The following is a 19,676-nucleotide window of genomic DNA, read 5'->3' as shown; positions in this document are numbered from 1 at the left end:
TGGCGGGGCCGAGGCCGCGTCTGCGCACTGCGCGCAGTGCTGGGGCCGGGCCCGTGTCGGTCCCTCCCCTCCCTCCGCTTCTCGGCCGGCGGCGTGGGCAGGGCGCTGGGCTGGCTGCGAGCTTCGGGGCTTCTCTGCGACCCTGCCCGTGCGAGGAGCCGCGTGAGGAGGCGGTGAGCTGCGGGGCGGAGAAGGGGGCTGCGGGGATCCCGACCGAAAGGGGAAGGAAGCGGGCGTGAGGAGCGGCACCCGGCCGGGCCTGCTGGGCACCCTCGGCGCCGAGCGGCTGTTGGCTTTGGCGGCGGGGCTCGGGCCTCTGCCTGCCCGGAGCTGTCGTCGGCTCAGCCTGACAGGAGCTGCCAGCCTGCGGGAGAGAACTGTTTTAAAGAGCTGTGGGGCTCTGGGTGTATCGCTGAGGAAAAGAAAGGAAGTCTTGGGGTTTGTTCGCAGTTGGGAAGAGGGTTGTTCGGGTGAGAGCTGTTTTGTTTTATAGTAGTGCAGCAGTCGAGCTCGCACAGCTAGGCTTCGCCACCTAGATAACGCTCAAGTGGCAATGCAGCTGTATTTCTGCAGTTAGAGCTAATGCAAACGCTCGAATGCAACTGAACGCTGTTGTTTTTAGGTCTCCAAGGCTTTGTCGTAAGCGTATTTTAAAGTGATAAATCCCTGAGGAGACAGCTGAGGTTGAGAAAGATGAGGATTGATTGAAAACAATCCTGCTCAGAAGCAGAAATGCTCCCCACACTCACCCGTAAAAAGGCTGCTTTCTTCTAATTGAAGGAAAAGCTTAATCTCGGACCTCACTGCACTCGGTGGGTGGATCTTCTAAGTTTAAGGCTTAAAATGCATTTCTGATCTCGTTTTTGTACTCTGCCAGAACTCAGCAGTTCAGCCCTTCGCTGCGTCACCCATCTCAGCAGCTCTCTGGCACTGCCTGCATGCAGTACCTGTTCTTGTTTCTCAGGCAGGCTCTAATGTTCTGAGAATGATTGCATTGCTATCAAAACGCGATTTCCTGAAGACTTTTTGATTAACGTGGCAGGTATTTCAGGTATGGCAGATCCGTAATCTGGCATCCAATTTTTTTAGTATCTCTATTGAAAATCAATTTTATGGTATTTTATTTTCTCAATTCCGATTGAGCCTTGGTGTTAAAAACTGCAGGTGGGATCTAAATAGAGAAAGCAGTTATTTCTTTGTGGCCTGAACGTGTGATATTGGTTCTTTTTTAATTATTTTTATTTTTTGCAACTGATATTTTAGCGTAGGAAACAGTGAACAGCTGCTAGCTTAACTGAGGCACTACTTGCCACTTCTTGGAGTCCCCTGCTTGGCATCTTTTATCGTGAGAGTCTTTTGCAAGTCTGAATTCTAGCAGAAGTTTGTGGTTCTGTTACCAGGATAAGCTGAAGAAACAGCTGTTGAACTTGAACTTTCCTGGATCCCTGCTGATAATATGGATTTGGGTTTGTTGTGGTAGGATAACGTGCCACTGCGCAGCAAACTTCAACAGCAAAACATTGAAGTCAAAAGTGTTTATAGTGGAAAACAGCTGTGTAAACTAGTGCACCTCTATTTGATATTTTCCTCTACACAAATGAGGGTGTGATTAGACTTGCTGAGCCCCATCAGTTTATCAAGTATTTCAACTCTGCTGCTGCTATTTATCTTTGGTAATAAGTCGGGTAGCTCTCGAGCAGCTCTATTAAGGAAGAGCTCGCTTTGTGAGCAGTTAGTTGTGGTCTGTAGTTAGTAGGAAGTGTTCAGCTGTTAAAAGTAAAAAGTTTTAAATCTTTGTGGTATGCAAAATACTGACATCCAGAGATCAGAATAGATGGGTAGATTATTATTTTTTTCTTGATGAGGATCAAAATGTTTGCGTGAGAAGGGTTCAGTTTTGAGTCTGCTTTTGTAAAAAGCAGTTCAGCAATGTGCTTGGGTGTAAAGCTTAGTGACTGGTTATGATGGAAGACAATGGAACACAAACTTCTCTGTCCTTGAAGTATTAAAAGCAAGCAGCATGAAGGGATATAAGGGGCTGTTAAAATGAACGCCCTGATATTGTAGTTGGCGATAGACCTCCTAGCTTGGGCAGGCTCTCACTGCTCCCTGGGAACTTTTAAACAGGGAGGAGGAGGCTGCAGGCTGAGTGATTTGTTATTGATGGACTGCAGCTCATGGACTGCTCCTTGCTGTGTGACTGTGTGCCAAGGGTTGGACTGGGTGGTGACTTCATGCTGCTGGCATGGTTGATGGTAGGAAGCTGTGCCATGTGGTAGAAGTGAATGCTTGCATTTAGGTCATCTGTCACATAGATTCCTGGGCTGATAGTCAGCCTTGCCAAGAAACAGAAAAAGGCAGAAAAAGCATTTTTTCTGTTTGTTTGTTTGTTTTTTTTAATTCTCTATTTTCCACGACTCTTAGATTATTAGACTCTTAGTTTAGCAGGGTACATGCAATGCCTGTAGATCCTTTGTGCAACAGTACAGGTAGTGTTGTTTAACAGACTTCACAATTAATAGTAACTATAATGCAAATATGGAAAGCATGCTGTTTACACTGTATTATTGACAATGTACAATGTAAATGCAGTTGCAACACTTGTTTCACATCAATTTTGGGCTTAGCCTGACCTCACAGTTCTATCAGTAACAGTATTTGCAATGTGAGACAAGTTACTTTGTGTTAAGATGATTCCTCAGAGACCATTCTCGTTAGCAAGAAAATGTTCAAATCAATATCCGATTTCTGTTATTTTTGTATGGGGTGTATTATTAGTTTTTTGTTTTAATTAATAATGATTTTCATTTTTGGCATTTTATCTGGACAGGAGAGGAAAGCAGACAGATGGTTCTGAGTGCCCCATGGCTGCAGCTACATCAGTTCATTCATTTTTTGCCTGTTGTCACTTGGAAGCATTCTTCAGGTAAGAAAGCTGCTTCAAAGTACTCCATGTGGTTTATAAGCTTACACTTAATTAACTTCTGCATAAAATCTTTAAATTGCATTCAGTGTTTTGTTCTCTCAGTTGTCATTTGTGTTCTGTTCACACATGTCATTATGAATCTATCTTTTGTGTTAGACACTGAAAGCACTTCTGCAAATGAATGTGATTTGTATGTGCCATGAGGAGTTAGGAGGCACATGGTTTGCAGGGTACATGCAGTACTTGTAGATCCTTTGTGCAACACAAGGCCACCATAAATTACAAAATTTTCCAGGTGTGCCATCTGCACACACTTCTGTAAAGGCAAATCAACTCTAATTACAAACATGATTATACAGGCCTTGAATTTTCTTCTGTGAGTGAGCTGAGCAACGTTATTTGCAAGGTGTTGAGTGTTCGAGTTTGGTTTTGCTTAAGAGTAAAGGGGCTGCTGCTCTGTTGTGTTTGTATCTAAAACATGTGCTGTGTCTGCTTTAAACTATAAGGCTGATATTAACTGTGCAGTTTTTAAAAGATGATGATATGACTTGGGACTCAGGAGAATCGAAAGCCTGATGTCTCTGATTTTTAAAATAATTATTAGAAAGTTTAGCAATGAAAATCTATAGAAATCTTATTTTTAGTTGAAGAGACAACTCTGAAAGCATCCTAACGTAATACTGTTCAATTTTTAAATCTGTGTTTTCATTTCGAACCTATCGTAGTTTAGTCAGGTGGGTGTAGCTGTTCCTACAACTTTCCATTGAAACTTCTTCAAATACTATCCAATGGGTAACTGATTTTGGAGGTTTTGGGTATACCTTCTAACAGCAGACCAAGATACTCTTTCATACTATTATTCAAGAGTATCTCTTTCATATTAGCGGATGGAAGCATATTCATTCATACATCAGTGTCTTTTTCTTCACATGGAGTTTAATTAGCCAAAGTAGTTTTACTGTCATGTTTATAGTGATGCAGTAAGCACACTTCTAGTTTAAAATGCTATTCAGTTGTACCACAAAAGTCCTTACATTTTACAATACTAGGAATTATATCTTTAATTATTGTACACAGCGAGCAGAAAGAAAGACAACAGCACTTATTATCTACGTGCATAACTTCCTAAAAAAAAAAATATATATATATATATATATATAATATATACACATATACAAATCAAGAATTCAGAAGTGTTTTCTTGCTGCATAAAAACACTGATGTAGCCAAAACTGTAGGTGATGCTAAATCTAGATTTATGCTAACACATGCACCTTTCCATTAGTTAAATGATAGTTGTCGGATGACATTTGGTAGAACTAATTTCCTTTCCACTTTTGTTGTTCTGCTGCCATATCTGCATTACAGCACAGAGTGTACTATTCCTCTCAGTCTTGGTTCCAAAACTGACCTTAGTCCTTCCTGTGGGTCTCCCAAACTTTGCAGAACAGTTTTGTTTTTTTGGTCAATGGCTTCGCAGGTCAGTTCATCTTTTGGGACCCATCCCTGCCTTCTGGTTAAGGAATCCTTGCACACATACAGGATGACTCAACAGTGGGATGGATGTTCAGATACCAAAAAGGTGCTGGTAACTTGACAGGAACTTCCACATTCTTTGGAGGTATGTGTGCATGTAAATGTTTCATTGACTACTACCATGATTATGTCACGTGGAACTATTATTTACTTCAATTAAGTTCTGAAATAGAAACAAACAATCTCACATACTTTTCCTCATTCAGGTACTCAAAACAAAATAGACGTTTACACCATCACAGTGAATATTAGGGCTTCATGTTTGGTGAAAGCTTTGTTGTAGATAACTGCTGGAATTTTTTGCTGACCTTGCATCTTGCAAAGTAGGACAATGTAATTTTGCTGCATTCAAAAGTACTGCAGTACTAAAAACAAAGCTTGCAGAATTATCAGTGTTAAAGGTATGTAGCAACAAGGACAAATTGTGGCCACTCTGTCACTGAGAGTATGTATATTATATGTACCATTTGTACCTTGTCACATCATTTTGGTCTTTGGATATACTGAATCCCATGCGTAGCCTGGCCTTTGGGTTGGGGGAATGGTGGGGGTTTTTCTATGTCAGGACTTCTTTGTGGGAGCTAAAGCTGCACCTTCTAAGCTCAAAAAAGTTTAAAAAAAGAAAGTGAACTCTTATTTCTTTTTTTCAAGACTTAACATTTTACTGAGATGTTATAGATAGGCACGAGAGTAGCAGAAGCATAGAAATGCTTCTCAGACAACAGCCACGTTTGTTTAATTTTTTGGTCTCAACCTCAGTTTTAGAAAGCAGCTGTTTTTTTTTTTCAGGACCTTCAAAGGAGAGAGGAGGGAAAAAATTAGAAGGTAATTGACTCAAACTAAACTTAGCTCAGCTGCCAGTAACTGAAAGAGAGAGTATATGTTATGTAACTGTCGATTACTACATCCACATGTAATACTTTGGAATGCCTGTTCACTGTGTGACTTAAAGAACTCAGAAGTCATAAAACGTTGTCACGTAGATGACAATTTGAATTACCACGTAGATGATAATTTGGTAGTAGCAAAGTGTTTATTCATGCTGAGCTTTCATCTTCATTACATAAGTAATACTAATGTAGAAATACTGCTCTGTTTTGAAGCAGGGTATGTTGAAATGTATGCATAGCACTCATCATTTTCTGAGTTGCAGCCTTTTCCCAATTGTTACGTAAGGCACGTGTCTATTCAGGGAAGAACAGATCCAGTTATTAAATATAAATATATCTCCAAAGGCCTCACTCGTGCTGTGATGTGTGGCCTTTAGGAGCAAAAAAAAGTGTGTAAGTCAGATGGAGCAGGTCAGTAGGCTTTACAACTGCCTGAGAATCATGATAAACCAAAGAATTCAAGACGGGATAGAATAAAACAAAATGTGAACGTCAGACTAAATTTGTCTGTGAGTATTTGAAATTTACCGGATCTTTATTCTTATTGCTACATTTTATTTTTGGAAATGCATCAGAAAAAAATGAATAAACTGGAATAAGAATTAGAACCAGTGTTATTTCTTAGTTTCCTTATTTAATGCTTAAAGAGGGGAGAAATAACATCGAGTTGAATCCCAGAAAAAACATCCTGTGAGAGTTGTCATGGAAAGACAGTTCAACTAAAAATAGATGCCTTCTGTTGATTTGTGAGGAATACATGGTAAAGTAATGCAGAATTTCCCTTCAGGCTGGTTGCAAATAGGCGATCTTACTGAACGTGTGATTAGCAGAGCCTTTGGGAAGGGTCCTCAGCCCACTGTAAAATGAAGCAGCTCTTGAAACAGTTAAAACAGTTATTGAGGATTAGCTGCAGAATAGAATTCAGTGTTGATTGGATTTAGGTAGGATGCCCTGTGTCAGAATATGCAATCAAAACTCTTCCTGCTCTTCTCTAATCCCTGGTTCAGATGACAAAGGTTGTTTGGTGGAGTAGTGCACTTTGCTGTGTTGTGAGTGGCACTGTCTTCTGTGCAAAAAAACAAAACAAAACAAAAACAAACAGCATGGGGATCTCACTTCTTGCTTTTGTTTTGCTGTCAGGCCTGTGGAGTATGTTGTTGCTGTTAGTTGTGCAGGCTTTTCTATGTTTGGCAGCTGTTTTGTTTTTTGTCTTTTAAAAAGTCTGTGAAGGAGGTCAGCAAAAGTATTGAATTGGATTCTTCTGGAGGCACACGTGTTAATGTTTGTTGTTGCTTGTAGGAAGTTCTTGGGAATTGACTTCTGTAGATGTTAGAATTCTTGTAGTCTGAGATTAGCTTAAGGGTATGTATATGTTTTGCTCTTACTAAAGTATATTGCTCTTAAATACTACTTTTCTACAAAATGATTAATACACTCTGAAGTAGTAACAGATTAAACCGCACCTGGTAAATTAGGAAACTTTTTTTTTTTAACTTGTACCAAAGTCAAGTAGTATAATTTGTACAAACAGATGGTGTTGGGAAGCAAGGTCCTTGCTCATGTCTATATGCTAGACATTAACACATGGACACAAGTTTTTAATAGCAAAAATGGCAGGTTAGTAACATGGTTTATTTATCTCGTACTGTTTTCCCTGTCTTTATTGCCTTTCTTCCCTAATTTCTTTATTTTTCTAGAGATCTACTGTATGTGAGGACTTTCAAGACTCTTGTACAATTTGAATACATTGGGTTGATCCAGTGCCTGAAACTTTCATGATGAAGAGAGCTAGGCAGAAAGTTACGGTTGAAAATGCAGTTCCTCAAACATCACAGGAAAACAAAAAACAGAAAACTTGTTTATATGGGTCAGCCTTTAGTGAGTCTGACCCCCATGCCTCAATAGACTGGGGAAGCCTTCCACACCACGTCATTCTGCGCATTTTCCAGTTCCTACCCTTGGTAGATCGAGCCAGGGCATCGTCCGTCTGTCGAAGGTGGAATGAAGTTTTTCACATCCCAGATCTCTGGAGGAGATTTGAATTTGAACTCAGCCAGCCAGCTACTTCTTACTTAAAGTCTACCCATCCTGATCTAATTCAGCAGATTATCAAGAGGCACGCTGATCATCTGCAGTATGTCAGCTTCAAGGTAAAGTCTTGGGTGAATGGAGGCTTGTTTTGTCACATTGCTCTGCATGATGTATGCAGCTTCTCTGCCTACAGAGAATCAAATCGTATGTGTTGGTGGTCTCAAGTGTTATTCCTGTAAAGTGTTTTATTTAAAAAGACAGTTGCTGGAACAACTTGTTTTTCACACATACTCATTGTTTCTTTCTGGTTTCTACACTCTAGTTCCTACGAAGTAAGGGAAGAGCTAACATTATGTGATACTGCACTGAAGATTGAATTATGTTTTTCAGAATATATTGCGGAGTTTCTCTGCTCCAGTGTTGGTGGCAGTCTGAGAACTCAGCAGATTGTTGTGTGGATAAACATTCCTTACACATTGATGAATTGGAGGAAGTGAACTGAAGTCTTGTGTGTAATTTTGCAAAACTGTGAACAACTTGAAATTTTAAAATTCACGTGAATAGGGGAGAAGATGTTATCCATGTATGTTCAGGTGCTTGATAAGTAAGGATGTAATGAAGTAACAGTAACCTTGATTTAAAGGAAGGTTATATTAGTAGTCTCAGGACTGCATAAACTTGGTCTTATTTGATTAGTTGGTGTGGGTTTACTAATAATTTATCTGAGAAGATCATAGTTGAAGTTGAATTTGCTTTGTTAACAGTTTATAGTCACTTGTTAGAGGAGATAGTCACATCTGTGAAGGAAAAGCAGAAGAAAGAACTGATGCTAAAACTTGGATACAAATCCAAAGCTGCTTTTTGTCAGCAGTGTTAGGAGTTTGATGTTTGGAGATCCGTGGATGATAAGTTATTGAATACCTCTTGCTTTTGCACATCAAGTAACAGATGATAGTGAACTGGCAACCTAATATCTGTTTCTGCAGCTTGTGCCCTTTTCCAGGCACTTAAAATTATGTCTCGCTTCTTCAGGTATTGAAACTGTCTGTCATCTTGGCTATTAAAAAGGAAGAACACGAGATGAAATGGTGATTTGTCCAAAGTTGGTCATTGATCTTACAGCTGAATGGGGAATCAGCTCGTTATTCGAGATGCGAAGCTTTCCCCATGCAGGCAATATGGTTTAGTTTGCTGAGGATGACCAGATCTTCTCAACTTTTTTTCTGCTCTAAAAGTCTGGAAATTGTACTTAAAGTACATACGTACCATTGTTGATCATACTGGCACTAGTTAGCTATTTGGATAGGCTTGAATTTATTTGAAAAGTAAGCCTAGATCTGTGGGGTCTGTTCATATTGGAAAGAACTATCAATCATACTTGGAAATATTTTTTACTACTGACCTTCCTAAACTCTTTCTTGTCTTGAAATTTCTAATTATCGTTCCTTTCTTGTCTTTGTGGTAAATGAAGCCTGGTGTGGTGCAGCTTTGAGTGGTTGTGGACATTACAGTCTTGGCTATCAGTGATGCTATTTTCTGAAATATAGTAAAGAATAACTTGATGATATTTAAATTGCTTGTACAGGTTGATAGTAGTACTGAGTCAGCAGAAGCAGCCTGTAACATCCTTTCTCAGTTGGTGAACTGTTCTATCAAGACACTGGGTTTGATTTCCACAGCAAAACCAAGCTTCATGAATGTCTCTAAGGTATTCTCTTCTTTTTTTTTTAATAAAATACAACTTAGAAATCATATTTCAAGAAAAATTAATCTAAACAATGATGAGCATATATTCTTTACACAATAAAAGGGATACCTAAGAAGTAATTATTTTTGAAGTTTTTATGGTCGCAAAACCTGAAGTTTTGGTGAAGCTCCACCTGTCTTTCCTAAGACATTTTTTCCTCTTTCAATTCATCCAAACAGGCTCACTTTGCTTCAGCACTGACAGTAGTTTTTGTAAACTCCAAGTCATTGTCATCGATCAAGATAGATGACACACCACTTGATGATCCTTCTTTGAAGGTTCTTGTTGCTAACAACAGTGATACTTTAAAACTGCTTAAAATGAGCAGCTGTCCTCACGTGTCACCTGCTGGTGAGTAGTGAATATGCATGAAAAATACAGTAGAAAAGCAACATAAAACAATAGTTGAGACCTACTTTTGAAACAATTATTCATGTACTGTGTATAGACAGTTTATATAAATGTGCAGCCTTGTAAATTGAACTGATATTTTGTGGGATTGTACATGCGAAATCCCGGATGGATTTATTACTAACTGATGGGTTGAGGGATGTGAAAGCAGTTATTCATAACTGTTTTGCAAAATGCTGTGAGTTCAACTTACTGAGCAAAAAAAAAAAATAATGGTGCAAAGTTGTATTAATAAAAACAGAAGGAGTAAATGAATTTTAAAACAAGTAGTAAAAGAGCAAGAGTCTTTCAGTTTCTTAGTGTCCTCCTGTGTCCAGATCTAGTAGCCTGAACTTGCTCATTTAAGTATTGTTTGGCAAATGGCTGATTCCCATCTCTAGATGGGAAGCTCAAAGGACCTTTGAGTCCCTTCTCAATTACCTTTCTCCTGAAACCCTAGAGCAAGGTAAAGGGAATGCTGGTTTAGTCTTTTTCCTGTATTCAGTATCCAGCATCCACAAAAGGCAATTTAATCTGTGAACCTTGTTCCAGCAGATCAAGAGCAGTGTGTTATTTGTCTTAGCTCAGGGAAAGTTTTAGCTTAGCTGTTAAACTCGGCTGCTGACATTCATTTAAAAAGAGCTCAGATAAGTGCTGAAGGAATGAGCTCTGGGAAAGGCAACAGTAGCAAGTTCGGCTGGACCTTACCAGACCTTACTGATAACTATTTGTGGCCAAAACCCCATGAAATTATATTCTGAACTTCTATCATACTTTGTTGTGTTTTTTTTTTTAATAGGCATGAGCATTCAAATCAGTAGACATAGTACTTGCTTGAGCATTTCACCACTCTACTGTGCTTATGTTCACTTGTCATTTTACAGATCCGTTTCTTTTGTTTCTCAGGAGTTCTTTGTGTTGCTGACCAGTGCCATGGACTTAAGGAGCTGGCTTTGAACTACTATATACTAAGTGATGAGCTGTTGCTGGCTCTTTCAAGTGAAAAACATGTGGACCTTGAACACCTTCGCATAGATGTTGTGAGTGAAAATCCTGGACAGGTTGAATTTCACACTATTAAAAAGCAAAGCTGGGATGCTTTTGTTAAACACTCCCCCAAAGTCAACATTGTGATGTATTTTTTCCTATATGAAGAGGAATTTGATGCTTTCTTCAGAGAGGAAACCCCTGTTACGCACCTTTACTTTGGTCGTGCAGTAAGCAAAGCAATGCTAGGTCGTATTGGCCTGAATTGCCCAAGGTTAATTGAGTTGGTTGTGTGTGCTAATGGACTTCAACCTTTGGATGATGAACTTATTCAGATTGCTCAGCGCTGTAAGAACTTAACAGCAATGGGACTTGGGGAATGTGAAGTAACTTGCAGGGGTTTTATTGAATTTGTGAAGATGTGTGGAGGCAGGCTCACACAGCTTTCTATAATGGAGGAGGTACTGATTCCAGATAATGATTATAGCTTAGATCGACTTCATTTGGAAGTCTCCAAACACCTTGGAAGAATGTGGTTTCCTGATATGATGCCAACATGGTAAACACTCTTCATCTGTGGGTAAACAGGTAAAATCAGGGCGTTACTTTCTATGCAAATAAAGATTTTTAAAACAAAATGTGAAAGATTATTTTCATATTTGATTTTTTTTTTTTACCTTGAGAACCTCTAGTAGCGTAACAGTAAGATATTCAAGAATGTTAATGATATATGAAATAGAAAGTAGATTAAGTGTACTTAACACTGAAAATAGGTCTGGTTTACAGGTGCTTCATATTTCAGTCAACTTGAGCTTCTCTGAGCTCCAGTTTTAATGTTTCATTCAAATTGAAGATTTTTTTTTTTTCTCATGTCTGTCCTTAAGTCTTTCTGCTGTAGTCAGAATAATAGAAATTTTTCTCCTTGGGTAAAGCTAACTTTATGGGAAGCTGGATATAACTTGGAGTTCATTAAGACTTTTATTTGTCGTGAAGTTTTACGCAACTGTTTCTCAAAACATTCTTGTTACACATGTAAAAGTTTGTACATAAAAAATACTTAAAACCAGCCCAGGTTATTCAAATATAATCTAGTTTAAACTCCTGATAGTATATTAAAATGTTGTTGGAAATGAGTTTCTACAACAACAAAAAAGACTTTCAGATTTTAAGTTGCACTTTAAGTCACTTTATCAGATTAGCTAAACTATAGAGACAGCATTGTACAGTATGTTGTTTTTCTATCTCATGCATTAAGTGGATGGAGAAGAGATTGCATTGAAGTTAACAAATTTAAAAGTAAATTGATTGCTTGGAAGAATGACAAAGCACTTCTGAGTTTGAGAGTTGATATCTTTGATTACAAAGGTTGACGTCTGAATGCTGTTCTGTGCTCTTTTTATTAAGAGATAAGAATCTCAGGAATGTGGCTAGTGGAAAAGAAGGATCAATGGAATGCAATTGTCTTTAATCGCTTTCTGAAGTCAAGGGTTTAGAGCATTTCAAAAAATCCCCAGTTAGAGGCTGAAATGACTTTCAGGAGTCTTGCTTGCCTTTCCTGTATAGAGCTGTGCTGTAAGCCCTGATTTCTAGAGTGTGTATTGCTGGAGGAGATGCTAAGACTTTTGGTTTGGGAGGGATTATAAGACTGTTTAATATTTGTTATTAATTGCTTTTTTGATGAAGATCTTTTCTTTACAGTGGAAAGGAATAGTGAGTTGATGTGAAGTAGAGTCTGTATTTTTGCGATAACATTTTTGCACAGTTTGTGAATTGAAATGTGTAGTATAGAAATTTTTCTGTAATTTTTTTTCATGCTGCATTTCTATATTCCTATTTGTAATAAGTCTACATTTAATTTACTGGTGGTATTTGTCACATCTGATAAAATGTCAAATAGTTTCTTCTATGGTTATACTTTTCTACAGTTAAAAAAAAAAAATAATTAGAGGCTTAAACCTCTGTTGTTTTGATCAGACTTGTTCACAGTTACAAGCTAAAGGAATTCCAATAACGTATAATGCATGTCTAAATCAATAATGTATTATTGCTTGTTGCACAATTAAGAAAAGAAGCATCTGGCTCTGGTTACTAGCACTTACTACCCAAGCATTTGCTTCCGTAAGTCAGGGGATTGAAAAAAAGACTGAGGTATTTCCAAGCAGTTCTTGGTTTAAGATGTGTGATTTGCTTTAACTGTAAACATAATAAACTGATCTAATACCTGCACTGATCCTAGACTCTTATCTGTCTGTTGCACTGCTTATCTTCCCTTTGAGTTTTGTCACATTTCTAACATGACAAACCTAGAGAGGCAGTGGAATTGTAGGACTAATAGGGAATTAATTATCATCCTTTCACATTTGTGCCTCAGAGTAGAGTTTTAGATATGCTGACAAATCTTTTAGAGGGTTGAGTAGTTCTAGAGTTCTTTATGTCCCTGTAGCCAACCTAATGGAATTAGTGAAGTACAAGGCACTAGTGGTTATGTACAGAAATGAAACACGAGGGGGGAACTTTAAAATGCTTATTTGAATATTGTGCCTTTCTCTGTTACTTTTCTGTGAAGCTGCTGATGTTGGATTGCTCCAGTTCCAAGCTTGAAAATGGACCAGTGTTTATTAGCAAGGTAAATCTTAATATGGTGACTTCTTTTGGTATATTTGTTCAGAATGATGTGAATAAGGAAGACCAACTGATAATATCAACCAAATTAATTCATTAGTCTTCGTGTGAACTACCAATTTACTGGTAGCACTAGATACGGTTAATGCTGAATTCCAGTTTTAATATTAGATTTCAGTATTGTGTTGGTGGTACGATACATGTATTATTTCTACCTTCTAAACATCCCTCTCTGCAGTGTGTAGTGCAAGGATGTTGAAGTAACTAAAAGCTTCCATGTCAAGTGCAGAATCTACACCTAAGGGACGAAGATGATTTGTAGGGTCACTCCAGAAAGTCCAAGTTTCAGCAAGAAGCTTGCAGCAGTGCTCCTTTTCTGCCACACGAGGGGGTAAGCTGATCGCCAGGTTTTTTGACTGACTCATTGACAAAGCTTATAATGAGTCATTGCTAACTTCCTGATTCTCTCACAAATGCAAATTCAAACAAAATCTCATTTTCTATTTTGGAGTCCCTCTTGCCAATCTATACAGGCATCAGTTGTGTATGACAGTTCTAAACAGAATCTTTGTCTTCTGGAATGTTCTAATAAATTTCCCTCTAATTTTTCTCAGTTTAGATGCCTTCAAAAACTGAAGTAATCTTCAGTAACTTTATTAGTTTTCCAAAATGCAGTAAAGTTTGTGAGCTAGCCTAAGATACAATATTCACAACTACTAATACTTAAAAATCAGTACCTCACTGGTACCTGGCAGAGATGTTGATGTTGGAGCCTTACAATATTAAGTAAGGCCCAAAATATTGCATCAGCAATCTATTGTTGGGCCTGCTGTGTACACTTCATTCTATTTCTAAAGTACATTTTCCTTTTTTCATTGAGAGAAACCATCCATGTGAGAACAAAAACAGCATTTGAATGCTGAGATGTATTTATTCAGAACTTATTACACTTCCGTTTCACTTTCTTCTCCCTTGCCCCCTTTCAAGATTGCTAGTAGGATCTGAGCGATCGCAGTTCTCAACGTGAATATGAGATATGATCCCAGGAAATACTCTTTGCATTGGCAACATTCTGCCAAGGACTTGTCCCTTAGAAATCCTACCACTGTATCTGATGGGATGGATGCACAGCAGTTTTACGCAGAAGCCTGGTTAAAAAGAAGAGGAAGGAAAAAAAAAATCAGATGATGTACATTTGTTCTCCTGTATTCTATTTGAAAAACTCTTGTCCTTTCCACTGAGATAGCAATTTTGGAAATGCAATAATATCAAAAATACTGTAAAAAGTTTAGGGAGCGGTTGGAGTTGCTGGCTTGTTAGGGAAGGGAAAACGAAGGGACAGGTGAGAATTCAAGCTTTTCTCTCTGCTAAAGCAAGAAGACATTATACAGGACTCAAGCTCCCTGTTTTTAATTTTTTCTCGTGTAATTTGTAGCCCAACCAATTTTTTTTTTATTTTTTTTCTCCTTGTAGAGAGAAAATTAAAGAATAGTTCATAAAGGCAAGATCTTCCCTCATTGTCTTTAGGATTGAATGCTTATATTTGCATCCTAAGAAAGGAGCAGAAATTTCTGAACGTGGAGATACAGCAGCTGGAAATGTGCACTTTGCTGGTATACTCAACTACCTGTGGGGGAACGTATCCTACATGAACTTGAGTCAAAATGAACTGTTAAATAAAATAAATGAAAATAGCTATATACCTGATCCTCTGATTTGGACTCCATCATCAATGGCGTTTCCATTATGAAAAAATTTAATGGGTCCAGACAGCTCACCAGAAAAAGGAGCAAACACTGTTGCACCATCAGCACAGATGACATCCACGCCCTTGTGCTTCTCTCCTTTACCATTGCGTCTGAAAACAAATACATAATTAGAGAAGTCTCTGCCAGACCTAACATTATGCAGAGAGAGGTCGCTTAGCAAGTTCTGAAAACAGGTTAGTAGTACTAAGATGGTGCTGCCATGATTGACCGTGGCTGAAGAATCTCTAGAAATTCTGTTTTGGTAGGTAAGGTAATGTTATATAGTCTGTTAGATTTACAGCATTGGGAACTGCGTGGGTGGAGACTTATTTCTCCCTAGCTTTGAAATAGAACTCTAGAGCTACAGAAGTACTGGTTGGAAGGTACCTGTGGAGGATGTTTAGCCCTACCTTCAGCTCGGGTTGTTCCCAACACCAGGTCAGGCACGGCTTTGTCTAACCCAACACCTCCAAGCATAGAGGTTTCATGAACAATGTTGTCAACCCATTCTTGTGCTGCATAACATCTGTAGTGAGTGTTCCCTTATGTTCAACCTAAACTTTCAGAGCTTAAACAGAGTTCAACTCTATTCCAACAGAGCAATGATAAAACCCCACGTGTTCAAAGTACCTCGGAGCTCCAAAGTATCCACAGCCGTATTTATCGCAGCCTCTTATCTCGTTTGTAGGATTCCCAGAACATACTGTTGCCCAGTGAGTATCTTGTTGTGGGAATGGTGGTAAAACATCTATGAAATAAAGAAATGGGAAATAAAGATAGTGTTTTTTTTATTTAATGTATTTCACGTTTGCGACTTTCACTTTAATTAGGAAGGAACATGCTGGGATTGCATCTTGCATGTTCAGTTGATGTTTGATCCTCCGCAAAATTTGTCACCTGTTTGGAAATGTAATTGGAACAAATGCCTCAAACTACGTCTTAATGCTTTGTAATTAGGGTGGGCTGATAGAAAGAACGTGCTTCCAAGAGGAAAAAAAAAAAAAACACAGCAGGATTATCACAGTTATAAACCGGAGTGTAAGCTGAGGGGCAGGAAAGGATTTGTATTTTTCTTAATTTATGCCTACACTAATGGAATCAAAATTCTTAAGTCCTTCTACATCATCACCAAAATCTTTAGGATGATTGTTTTCAAGTGCAAATTTAAAATCTGATCTAGTTAAGATGTAATATTTCAAACATTGCTAGTAGTTAAAAGGATCAAAAGAGACATCTGACTGTTAATTGCTGGGACTTGATGCTTCTGTGCCATGGGAGGGCATTGAGGAGAAATAAAGCATGGTAAGCTAAAACGTGCTCCTTCCTTTCTATGGTTCTGTTATGCTATAATGCATGTCTTCTCTCTTAGATGTTGCTCTTGAGGAGACCCTATGATAGAGGAGACTCCTGTTGCTTGATATTACAGTAATTTGCAATTAAACATATTTTCATTCACGATAAAACTCAAATGTTTGTTGCTTGTTTTTTTTACCAGGTCTGAGGAGATGAGTAGGATCAGACTGGTCACAGTTCTCAACGTGAATGTGAGACACAATGCCAGGAAACACTTTTTGCATTGGCAGCATTCTTCCAAGTTGTTGCCCTTTCTGGATTTGGCCGTGGTATCTGATGGGATGAATGCAGACTAGTTTTACACAGTAACCTGGAAAAGATGGGAGAGGAAGGTCAAGAAATACCAGCTGCATCTGTTGAGGCAGAGTGCAAGAAATCTTCCTGCTGCTATTGGCTACAGTGGTGAAACAGAAAAGGAGTCAAGGTACCAAGAATCCTGAAAGTACTCACATCCTTATAGAATAGAAGAAAAAGGAAAAGAGAAAGTGGGAAAATAGGGACTGGAAAATATTCTCTCAGCAAAACTGAGGACTTTGGATGCTTTGTTTTTACTTTTTCCTTTTTTTTGACTTCGGGCTGTTTTTCTGCTATGTGTTTTTTTTTCAGCTCCCTCCTTCCCTTCTATCTAAGAAAAAGGCCGTATCCTGCTGGAGCTTCTGGTATTTCTGAGCAGCAATGTAGTTGTGCTTCAGTATAAGAACTAGAGAAACTAAATCAGCAATCTGCTTGACTTGAAGAGGCACAGAAATATCTTACTCGGGTAAATAAGATTGCTTGTGCCTGCCTTGTGACATATGTGCTGTTATTGCTTACCTGACCCAGAGATTTGGACTCCATCATCAATGGCATTTCCGTTATGAAAGAATCGAATGGGTCCGGAGAGCTGGCCGCTGAAGGGAGCATACACTGTTGATCCATCACTGCAGATGACATCCACGCCCTTGTGCTTTTCTCCTTTACCCTGTCTGAAGACATAATTAAGTCATTATGCAATCTGTCAGGCCTAATAGATAGATCACTCAGCACTATGTACAAAGCTTCTCTAAAAACGTAATCTTTTACACTGGGAGAAGTTAGTGGTTTCCATTGTATTTTTATTGCAGAGTGTTTGTATTGGTATCATCCACTTTAAAGAGGGGCAGAATTTCAAACTCTAATGAATGTTTTTAATTCTCCCAAATTTGTGGGACACCAGACCATCACAGTGAGCCTGTTCCACCCCAGCATGCATCTGTGCTGTGTCAAATAGAACTGTATGTTTGGTATTTTCTCACTTGGCAGTTCTTAAGTTCTGTGCTGGAGATTGTAGAATCACAGAATATCCTGAGCTGGAAGGGCCTGGGGGTGTTTTTTAGGGCACATAACCTTCTCTGTTGTAAGGTGCCTATGCAGAGGCAATGGTGTCTGCAGATCTTTAGCTTGTGTAAAGTAATTTGTAGGGCTTCCTGTAAGCTCTATTGATGATTGCTAGTTAAGTGTCTGGTCTAGAAGAACCAAAGATGAATTACACTAGTCCTTGGAATGCTTTCCACTGTTGTTCCTATTCAGCCTGCTAGTTTATATAGTGGTCTCTCTTCTTTACTCTTTATCCATACATTTGTTAGTCAAAATCACACTGATATCCTTCAGTGAGATTGCTATATAATGTCTCAAAGTGACTAAGAGGTAACATAGAGAAGCTCTCTTTCATTTGAAGTATAGCAGAAGTAGCAATGAACGATATATGAAAGGCACTCCTGGTGATTTTGTGTATTGGTCTTAAATCTTGGAGAAAGAAGGCAAAATAGTAGTAAGCCTTTTAAAAAGTTGGTTAAATCTCATTCTTGCTTTGTGAACACTTGGTGTAGGAAAGCCACGATGCATTCCCTGCTCCAGATCCTCAATGCCCACCCTGTTACCTGCTGGCTCCGTAATTGCCGCAGCCGTATCTGTCGCAGCCCCGGATTTTATTGAAAGGGTTCCCGCTGCATATCTGTGCCCAGTGCCTGCCCTGCTGCTGGGGAGGGTGCACCTCCCACTGCCTGGTGAAAACTGCCCGTGCAGAAGAGGAAAACAGGGAAAAAATAATAATGATAGGGTTGTGTTAGTGTTGTACAGCTGAAAGTGGTAAGCTGCAAAATGCAACGTTTAAGATAGAAGGCACGTGTTATGACTTCTGCAGCAGAGGAGAGGTTTCCTCCTTAATTGCAGGCAAATGATGGTTTGTGGGCTTTCATAATGCCCTGAACTGCAGCTATAAGAAAATCAAACAACCTGTTATGCATATTTGACATATTGACATATATTGAAATATTGACATATTTGCATTCCTGGAAGCCTTGGGCCTTGATAAAGTACATACAGCAAAAGAAAGTAGAGCTGTAGACACAGATTTCTAACATTAGTTTCTGCTATAATACCAACTACTTCTTCTGTGAAACCAAAGCACTTCAGTATAGCTCTAAAAAGCACTCCAGTATAGCTGTAAAAACACTACCATAGTTCATCATAAAAACAGATTTAAAGAGCTTAGCTTTACGTTGAAATTAATTTCAGTAATTAATTAGTGTCTGTCTACAGATTCAAGACAAACCACGCCAAGACAAACCAACTCACCAGTGGACACCAGGCTGAGCAGGGCGATCAGGCTGAGGGCTGGCATCTCGTGCCTTTGAGCGAGTCAAAGATGTCCTACAGTAGCTCTCTGTAGTATTTATGTGTTTTCCAAAGTGTGAGTCGGTTGGGTTGGCCAATCAGTCCTGAGCCAAGTGTAACAACTCCAAGCAGACAACGTTGCCATATTAGGCACTAAAGATGTCTGTACAATATAACGGTTTTTCAGAGCTGGTTGGGAAAGACAGGTAAAGTAACGGGTGTCTTAGCTCACATTAACAGATGGAAATGAACAATCCCACTTCTCAGGAAGCTTTGGTTGAACCATTTCTTAACACTTCTCCTTCCCCATCTCCTTCCCCAAGCAAGGACACACTTAGGCCAAAAATGGTAGGGAACAAGAATATGATCCAGAGGATTCAGCTGGTGGGAGAAGGTGGGCGAAACTCCATGTATTGTCTGTTGTGGGCACCAGTTTGTCTTTCTCTGCTAGTTCCAGTACCTCCTCCCCAGCTATGTGTGCCCATTATGGCTTTCTAACAGCACAGCAGAGAACACACGACGGTGTAATGTTTGTTTTAGTACACGTATTCACTTAAGCTAAGAAGTACAGATGCTTTTGCATAGAAATCTCTTTTTTCCTGTTCATCTGATATTTTCACCAAGTCTGGACATCAATCCGTGGAGTCTTTTCTCTGGAACCCTGTTTTTTGACACCTCTTCAGATTCTGCAATGGATGGTTGCAAGTCACAGTTGCATTGCATAACTGACATGGAGTTTAAAAAAAAAAAAAAAAAAAATTAGTTTTCTAATGGTTCATTTAGCATCTGCTTGACTTCAGCTATTGAAATGT

The 19,676-nt window shown here is 39.0% G+C and overlaps 2 protein-coding genes across 5 annotated transcripts; one reads left to right on the top strand and one right to left on the bottom strand.

The window, feature by feature from the left end:
* The first annotated feature begins 18 nt into the window (after window positions 1-18).
* FBXL21P (F-box and leucine rich repeat protein 21) lies at window positions 19-12,737 on the top strand. Of its 4 annotated transcripts, none has more exons than XM_019620447.3 (8): window positions 19-173; window positions 2,831-2,926; window positions 4,407-4,547; window positions 5,252-5,287; window positions 7,050-7,502; window positions 8,969-9,091; window positions 9,310-9,481; window positions 10,427-12,737. In XM_019620447.3, exons 5-8 carry the CDS (start codon window positions 7,128-7,130, stop codon window positions 11,068-11,070), a joined length of 1,314 nt encoding a protein of 437 aa, XP_019475992.1. In that variant the 5' UTR covers window positions 19-173; window positions 2,831-2,926; window positions 4,407-4,547; window positions 5,252-5,287; window positions 7,050-7,127; the 3' UTR covers window positions 11,071-12,737. The 4 variants fall into 4 exon arrangements, with proteins under 4 accessions (XP_019475992.1, XP_010717380.1, XP_085092501.1 ...); XM_085236374.1 differs by lacking the exon at window positions 5,252-5,287 and adding an exon at window positions 623-812 and having other exon boundaries at window positions 29-173; XM_010719078.4 differs by lacking the exon at window positions 5,252-5,287.
* A 1,303-nt stretch (window positions 12,738-14,040) lies between these two features.
* On the bottom strand, window positions 14,041-18,926 carry LECT2 (leukocyte cell derived chemotaxin 2). Its single transcript, XM_003210432.4, has 7 exons — window positions 18,826-18,926; window positions 18,129-18,261; window positions 17,044-17,195; window positions 16,370-16,540; window positions 15,508-15,625; window positions 14,833-14,987; window positions 14,041-14,277 (listed from the first exon to the last, which is right to left on the bottom strand). Exons 1-7 carry the CDS (start codon window positions 18,869-18,871, stop codon window positions 14,087-14,089), a joined length of 966 nt encoding a protein of 321 aa, XP_003210480.1. The 5' UTR covers window positions 18,872-18,926; the 3' UTR covers window positions 14,041-14,086.
* Between the last annotated feature and the right edge of the window lie 750 nt (window positions 18,927-19,676).

The sequence above is a fragment of the Meleagris gallopavo genome, chromosome 15, assembly GCF_905368555.1.
Source record: "Meleagris gallopavo chromosome 15, MGAL_WU_HG_1.1, whole genome shotgun sequence".
Classification (NCBI taxonomy): Eukaryota; Metazoa; Chordata; class Aves; order Galliformes; family Phasianidae; genus Meleagris; species Meleagris gallopavo.
The sequence above is the reverse complement of the archived record's forward strand: the minus strand, read 5'-3'. Positions and strand labels throughout refer to the sequence as shown.

Coding starts and splice junctions, on each gene's coding strand:
- LECT2 (XM_003210432.4), bottom strand. CDS start 18,871: ATGCCAGCCCTCAGCCTGATCGCCCTGCTCAGCCTGGTGTCCACTG. Junction 17,196..18,128: donor GGCAATTACGGAGCCAGCAG/GTAACAGGGTGG, acceptor TTATGTCTTCAG/ACAGGGTAAAGGAGAAAAGC. Junction 15,626..16,369: donor TACTCATCTCCTCAGACCTG/GTAAAAAAAACA, acceptor TTTATTTCATAG/ATGTTTTACCACCATTCCCA.
- FBXL21P (XM_085236375.1), top strand. CDS start 7,128: ATGATGAAGAGAGCTAGGCAGAAAGTTACGGTTGAAAATGCAGTTCCT. Junction 7,503..8,968: donor TGCAGTATGTCAGCTTCAAG/GTAAAGTCTTGG, acceptor TTGCTTGTACAG/GTTGATAGTAGTACTGAGTC. Junction 9,482..10,426: donor TCCTCACGTGTCACCTGCTG/GTGAGTAGTGAA, acceptor TTTGTTTCTCAG/GAGTTCTTTGTGTTGCTGAC.